Consider the following 8447-nt stretch of genomic DNA (forward strand, 5'->3'; position numbering starts at 1 on the left):
GGGTTAGACAACCCAACAAGGCACACTGTCTTGGCTTGGAAGAAGGTTCATGAACTGACTTTCATAGAGCTAGAAACAATTGCTGCAGGTGAGATAGAAACTCACCCTGACCTGAAACCTTGCATGGAAATCGACCACCCAAACCGCAAACAGACTTAGGAAGAGACACAACAAGACAACCACGAATGGACCCAAGTGGCAAGAAAGAAAAAACAAGCTAAGAGAACCCTGCCACTGCTGAAACTGGACCCCAAACACGAACCGAAGAAGGAAGGAAGACTACAACTCTTGATGAGCAGATCGTGGGAAAGAGCTACTAATTTAGAGTAGTAGCTAGTAAACTCTTGAGAGGCTTTCAAAGCAATAGCAGCCTTCGAGCAAAAACACAAAACTCTCAAGACTGTTGCTAAACCAAACTGTCAAGGTCAATGGCCAATCTCCATTAAGGATGCCAGAGCTCTCATTACGCTGAGAGGCACCTCTAACATTCACCTGAAAGAACTCAGAGAGGAATAAAAGATTAAGAGGCTGTTGTTGCAGGCTACCCAACTGACATGATGGAGAGCCACCTGACAAAACTACCCAACATGATAGCGGCAGAAAGAATGACCAACAAGGCTAGATACCTAACAAATGCCATCCTTGTCACTTTCAAGGGGCCACACCCCAAGAAAGTATATCTTGAGATTTTCAGAAGCTTCTGGGTAAAGAAGTATTACCTACACCCCTAAAATGCTACAACTGCTAGAAGTTTGGTAACCACAAAGACAAATGCAAGGCAAAATTCCCCACCTGTGCAGTATGCAGCCAGAGGCACCCAACCTATGACTGCATCGACAAGAAGGCAGCGGGGATACCTTCAATCGCTAAATACCCCAACTGTAAGAAAGGCCACACTGCCATGGCTTGAGAATGTCCTAAAAGGGTTGCTAAGGTAATAGCAGCAACCCCCAAAGAAAAGAGACAGGAGCCAAGAGGATGAACGGCTGCCAAACCTCTGCTAAGGAGGAGATTCTACTCTCAGGATGAGCTAAGAAGATGCTCTTCTAGGGCTAGATCCTCCTCAAGAGCCCTTACCTCCACAGCCTAGGTTTCAAACCCCTTACCCAGAACCATCTTTATAAAGACCACGGTTCTTAGGGAAAGGCTGACCGACCTTGTCACACAGACTGTGACAGGAAAGGTCAGTGCTGAAACTTGCAGCCAGCATTGAGGAAGCGCTCAAGGATTTCCTCTCCAAACCCAAGTCATCCCCTTCTCAGTGTAACACTATCCAAGAGATCACCTTCCACGTCACAACACCCACACCTTCCACTCCATCACCACTCTCACCCGCACCTTCCACATCCGCCTCATCAGAACCCATCCCCATCATCCCACTCACCTCAGCCACCATCACCTCATCAACCCTCACCTCATCCACTCCATCAACAGAGGTTAAGGCAATTGTCTTTGCCCCTAGGGATCAAGGACAATACTCTTCAACTTACAATCAGGAATAAAGATCCTTAATTGGAATTTAGCCAGAGTGAGGCCCAAAATGGGCTTTCTAATTGCACTCTGCATAACAGAGGAGATAGATGTCATCCTGTTGTAAGAAACGTTCCTAATAACAGGCACAAAGCTCAAAATTGCAGGTTACAATGCCTACACTACCCCACAGATAGGCAGATACAAAGGGCTAGCTACACTAGTTAGAACAACAATACTAACAACAAGGTTACACAACCCAATTCCTTTTGGCAACAATATGGAGACGCTGGCAGTAACAGTAACATTACTGAACTAAAAAGTAGACATATAGAACATCTACAGGAAAATAAAGAGAACAGCCAAGAGAGCTGCAACTAACACAACTCTTTGCATACACAGAAAGAACCCCAACACTTATATGTGGGTATTTTAATGCACACCATCCCATATTATCATCTCCATCGACAAAAAACCCTTCAGAGGAGTACATAGCCTTCACCACAGAAAAGTTTGAAGGAGTTTCCCTACTAAATACAAGGCAACCTACAAACTTAAGAGGAGACAGACTAGATCTGACTTTTGCCACAACTGTGATAAGGAACCTAACTAGATGGCAAGAGCACCCAACCGTGGTTAGTGATCACTTTGCCACAGTAACAGAATTGGAGATGGAACAGCTACCTCCAATTCCACCAAAATGGAATCAAGACCTGGCGGACTGGGTCTGCTTCCGACTGGCCATAGAGGAATGGGCAGTAAACTACAATCCTCCAGACGACTTAGATCAACTAGAAAAAGACCTAGTTGATGCATTTCACATCATAGCTAACAAAGCAATGCCCCTAAAGGCAGCAAGAGGAAACTAGACATACAATGATTCCTGGTAAAACTGCCCAGAAGTAAGGAGACTCAAAACACGGCTCAATAGGGTCACAAAAATCTACAGAAGAACCACAGTAGAGAATAGAGAGCTACTGTACTGATGTACAACAAAGAATCCATTAAATAATAATAGAAAAATGTATGGAATGGTGCACAAACTTATCACAGTATACAAAAATCACAGAAATATGGAAATGGCTGCACATAGTAGCTGGAAAAAGGAAGACACCAGTTGCAATACACCCACACTCACAAGAGGAGGCAGAAATAATTGCGACAACCTTCACAAACAGAACAAAATCAGATAATTTCTCCCCTAAAACCGGAATGCTACAGGTGCAACTGGCGCCAGCTAGATGGGAAGAAATTAACACAGCCTGTCAGCTACAAGATGACATAGACACCCCATAAAGAATTGAGGAGTTAAGGGCAGTGCACGAATCAGGCAAAGACACTGCACCAGGGGTAGACAGAATAACCTACACCATGATCAAACTCATGGGTCCAGCAGGAGAAACCACACTCCTAAGGTTAATGAACAAGACACACAGCCGATCACCAAGCCAAAGGATTCAGGGAATCCTAGGCCAATAGCTCTAGTATTCTGCATGGAAAAGACAGGAAAAAAAAGGTACTAAACCGAATTAAGTACAAAATTGGTCCCCTAGACAAACAGCTATATGCATATCAGGAGGGAATTGGAACCTCTGAATGTATCACTGACGTCCTTAGCTGTATTAACCAAAAGAAAGTGAATATAGTCTTTATAGACTTTGAAAAAGCCTTTGAGCTTGCCAGCTCAGCTGCAGTGCTGCAGTAAAGAAGTAAAAGGTCATGCACTAGCATGGACAAGCACTATGTACTAGAAGGACAAGCTAGAGACAAATTCCAAGGAGTGATATCAGCATTTCATGAGCTGGAAAGCGGCACACCACAAGGAGAGATTCTTAGCCCGCTTCTTTTCATCATCCTCATGGAAAACATAGCCTCTCTTCAAATCCCTGAAGGAGTAAAGATATTTATCTATGCAGATGACGTATGTGTAATAGCTCAAGGATCAGTTAGAATGGTAAGAATGCAGAGAACACTGAACGATATCATCCAGAAGTTCAATGAGTTGGGACTAAAATTTAACAGAGACAAAACCAAGGGAATGGCGATTGAAGCCGCAAACCCCCTTCATCCACTCACAATAGGAATGGAACCCGTAGAGAAGGTGGACAGCTAAACATACCTGGGAGTTGTAATAGACAAACAACTCACCTTTACGGAAGAAATCCAGTATCTCAAAGAAAAAGCAAATGCCAGACTGGCAAATGGTCATGTTTAAAAGAAGTACTATCTAGCCTGTTCCAGAACGCTAGTAGGCTATGCTGCTCCAACCCTAAAAAACCTAACAGACACCCAAAAAGCCACAGTAGAAGTAATTCAAAACAATACCATGAAGTTCATGCTAGGAGCCCCTATATGGACAAGACTGTGCAACATGAGGATAGAAACTGAATTGCCATCACTAGAAGACAGGATTGCACAGAGAACTGCATCCGCAATTGCAAAGATATTCATCTCAGACAAAGACTCGATAACAAAAAAGGAAGTGCGAGGGGAACTATCAAAACACCCGGAGGTCCAAACCCCAAGCTCCTATGGCAAGGACCATAACAACAACATAAAGAGCATGGGCTTAGCTGAGGATATTATGAGGATACTAAGCCGAGACTCAGGACAGGGAGCACAACACACCACTGTGGAAGAGAGAGGTGGCAACCTTTAGGTACACTACAATTCGTAGGGCAAAGGAAGACTGCACAATGGAGGAACTTTGGAATGCAGACCAGGCAGCAATCAGGATTGCGGAAAAAGCAAGGGCGCAGACCTTTTACACTGATGGTACTGTAGATCCTGGAACCCAGACAATGGAAGTTGCAGTATTCTCCAGTAACCTTACGGCCTGCTGGAGTACATCCAATAATGCCTCCACCATGCATACAGAGCTTGTTGCAATAAAGCAAGCACTACAATACTCCATTGAAAATAAGGAAGGACCAGTAGTCATACAAACGGATTCTAGATCTTCAATGCAAGCCTTGCAACAGGAAAAGAATAAAGAAAACAAGGCCCTGGTAGCTGATATCAGAAAACTACTATATCAGCACAATGCAAGAAGCAGACCTGTAACTCTCAACTGGATTTCCAGCCACATTGGGATACCAGGGAACGAGAAGGCTGATGAGCTAGCCAAAAGCACCAGGCACATTGAAATTGTACAGGTGCACATAGAGCCTGCACTGCAACAAATTAAAAATAAAATAAAGTCACAGTTCCAAGAAAATCTAATCAAAGAGCTACACAAGTCGATAGGTAATGGCTCTCCTTCTGCCACATGGTACAAATGGGCCACAGAGCAAGAGCCTTCCCCACTGACAGATACACCCCAATAGAACAGGCTGTATCCATACACAGGCTCAGGTTGGGATAAAACACAAGCTGGGAGATTTTGGATAATATCCAAAGACCCTGTGAACATTGTGACGTCATACCACAACAGACCCTCCTGCACTACCTAATGGAATGTAGGGAGACAACACAACTGAGGGGGGACCTGCAAATGGACATCAATTCACCACAAGCTGGGCAGACTGCAGCCACACTGCGAAGAGCAATTGTTGAAGACCTAGATTTACGCAGACTATTGCTTTCAAGACTACCTCCACCGAGGTAACAACCTCTGGGATTCTCATCAAACCATCTCAGCCCCTCACCGTAAGGCCCTATACACAATCCTCTGTATACTTCCATACCTACTCTACTACTGAAATACTCTGTAGGGACCCTAGGAAGTAAAAGGGTTGGAAAACCCCACCTGCATCCTTTTTCTACTTTTCAAATGCCTTTCACCTCCCTTCTAATTACCACTATCCGTGACATGATGTCCATCTCACACTACCACCATCATCCTTACTCTGTTCATATCTGTCTCCACAACTGGAAACCTTTCAAATTTCTTTTTATTTAATATATTGACCCTCTATATATTGTTACACAGACAATTGCTTTCAAGACTACCTCCACGGAGGTGTCAACCTCTGGAATTCTCATCAAATCATCTCATCCCCTCACCGTAAAGCCCTATACACATCAACCTCTGTATACTTCCATACCAACTCTACTACTGAAATACTCTGCAGGGACCCTAGGGAGTAAAGGGTTGGATAACCCCACCTGCAACCTTTTTCTACATTTCAAAGGCCTTACACCCCCCTTCTAACTACCACTATCCGTGACATGATGGGCCTCTCCCACTACCACCATCATCCTTACTCTGTTCACATCTGTCTACAAATAGAAACCTTTCAAATTGTCTTTTATTTTATATACCGACCTTTTACATATTGCAGGTTACCTATGGGCCAACCAAGAGAAATGCTCTTGCCAACAAGAAGTGTTGGCTACAATACAAACCGACCGACCGCCGTGACGGGAGAGAGAGACCTGACTGAACACCGCTTGTGTTTGCAGATATTCTTTAACTAAACAATCTGTGACTTTTAAATTTTGTGACAACATACAACGATAAAGTATATTGAAGAAGAAAAAGAAGATTGAAACAATATTCATCATCAGAAGTTGTATTTCTACATATTGATATTTTATATCTGAAAAAATTCAACTCCATCTTTCCCTCGCTGCATAGAAGTTTGAAAAGTCCACTCCACCTACTTCATAAGAGTTATACATATTATTTAGTTTTTGTTTGCCGTGAGTAATCGGTGGATTTTTTTTAGTTTTGAAAATATTTAGGTTTAATCTTAAGTATAGTTTTATTTTATGTTTGCTGGCTTCCATTTTAATGTTAATGTTTTTCTATTGTTTAGAAAACTTTATGAGTAGATTTTGCATAATCTACGTCCTATATAATAGTTGAACTTATTGCGCACTCATCTTACTCTTTAATGTTTGCTGAAAGATATTTTGTTCAATCCAATTATGATAAAATTAGCATGAAGCAGGCTGCTCTACCGACAAAATCTTTACAATTTGATATTTAAAGAGAATCTCGATATTTATGCACATCTCCTCCACAGTAAATTTCAATAGTTGCTCTAATATAAATCCTTAATACTGAAACACTTTTCCGATGAAATTATAACTAATGAGGCCCTTAAAAATCGTACATGAATGGCAGAAGCACAGATCCTGTCTAATAACTGCACTCTATCAAAATGCATTATAGAGTATAGACTGACGTTATACGATCTATCCGCAAGTAAGGATGAGCAATAGACGTTCGTTAGCTCCCCAAGACTGTGAAAAAATATGATAAATAATTAAATTTTTAAGGATATGATACTGGGCGATTGTTCAATGCTTCTTTGGATCACCAAAATCCTAACAATGACTCATGGATACATACTCACACAAAGATATATATATATATATATATATATATATATATATATATATATATATACCATGGCACTTCCCCTAATTTTGGGGGGTAGCTGACATCAAACAAATAAAAAAAAGAGGACCTTTCCTATCTTCGCTCCTCCCAGCCTGACGAGGGACTCGACCAAGGTCGTCTGGTACTGCTTGGGTGCCACAGTCTACCCTTTCCCCCTTATCCACCACAGATCAAGCTTCATAATGCTGAATCTCCTACTGCTGCTACCTCCACGGTCATCCAAGGCGACCGGAGGAAGCAGCATGGCCTACTGGAACTTCATCACAATCGCTTGCCATTCATTCCTATTTCCAGCACGTTCTTTTGGCACTCTCACATCTATCCCCCTATCCCACAGAGCTTTCTTCACTACATCCATCCACCCAAACCTTCGCCTTCCTCCTGTACTTCTCCAATCAACTGCTGTATTCATCCCATTATTTAGCAGACAGACATTTTCCATTCTCTCAACATGGCCAAACCACCTCAACATGTTCATATCCACTCTAGCTGCTAACTCATTTCTTACACCCATTCTCACCCTCACTACTTTATTCCTAACCCTATTTACTTGAGATACACCAGCCATACTCCTCCGACACTTCATCTCAAATACATTTTATTTCTGTCTCTCCATCACTTTCATTCCCCACAACTCCAATCCATATATCACAGTGGGTAAAATCTCTTTCTCATACAGAACTCTCTTTACATTCATGCCCAAACCTTTATTCTTCACCACTCCCTTCAGTGAACCCAGCACTTTGCCTCCTTCATTCACTCTCTGTAGTACATCTGCTTCCACTCAACCATTTGCTGCAAAAACAGACCCCAAGTACTTAAACTAATCCACCTTCTCAAGTAACTCTCCATTCAACATGACAATCAGCCTCGCGCCATTTTCCCTTCTCGTACATCTCATAACCATACTCTGACCCACATTAATTCTCAACTTCCTTCTCTCACATACCCTTCCAAATTCTGTCACTAATCGGCCAAGCTTCTCTTCCGAGTCTGTAACTAGTATGGTATCATCTGCAAACAACAACTGATTTGTCTCCCATTCATAATTATTCCCAGCTATCATTTTCAATCCTCGTTCAAGCACTAGAGCCTTCACCTCTTTCACCACTCTATCAACATACAAATTGAACAACCAAGGCGACATCGCACATCCCTCTTTAAGCCACACTCTCACCGGAAACCAATCGCTGACTTTATTTCTCATCCTAACACACCCTTTACTACCTTTGTAGAAACTTTTCACTGCACGCAAACAACCTTCCACCAATTCCATATTACTTCATCTCATTTCTGATTGCTTCCCTCTCAACTCTATCCTACTCTTTCTCCAAATCCATAAACTCAACATACACCTCCTTTTCATTTGCTAAATATTTCTTGCATATCTGCCTAACTCTGAAAATCTGATTCATACATCCCTTACCTCTTCTAAAACCATCCTGTAGTTCTAAGATTACATTCTCTGTTTTATCCTTAATCCTATTAATCAGTATTCTACCACTTTTCCATTATCATCTTCTCCCACGCCAACTTACACAAAGGGCCTCGGTGAGACTTCACCAGTCATCTCTATCATGAGCTTTTTATCCAAAATTTCTCCATTCATCACCACCTACGTTTTGCT

The 8447-nt window shown here is 42.2% G+C and overlaps 1 protein-coding gene across 1 annotated transcript; it reads right to left on the reverse strand.

Moving 5' to 3' along the window:
• Positions 1-7643: 7643 nt before the first annotated feature.
• On the reverse strand, positions 7644-8027 carry LOC137640775 (uncharacterized). The gene has a single exon (XM_068373248.1). It carries the CDS (start codon positions 8025-8027, stop codon positions 7644-7646), a length of 384 nt encoding a protein of 127 aa, XP_068229349.1.
• Between the last annotated feature and the right edge of the window lie 420 nt (positions 8028-8447).

This window comes from Palaemon carinicauda, chromosome 5, assembly GCF_036898095.1.
Source record: "Palaemon carinicauda isolate YSFRI2023 chromosome 5, ASM3689809v2, whole genome shotgun sequence".
NCBI lineage: Eukaryota > Metazoa > Arthropoda > Malacostraca > Decapoda > Palaemonidae > Palaemon > Palaemon carinicauda.

What these genes read in the sequence shown, in the direction of transcription:
- LOC137640775 (XM_068373248.1), bottom strand. Translation starts at nt 8,027, where the DNA reads ATGAGAAATAAAGTCAGCGATTGGTTTCCGGTGAGAGTGTGGCTTAAA.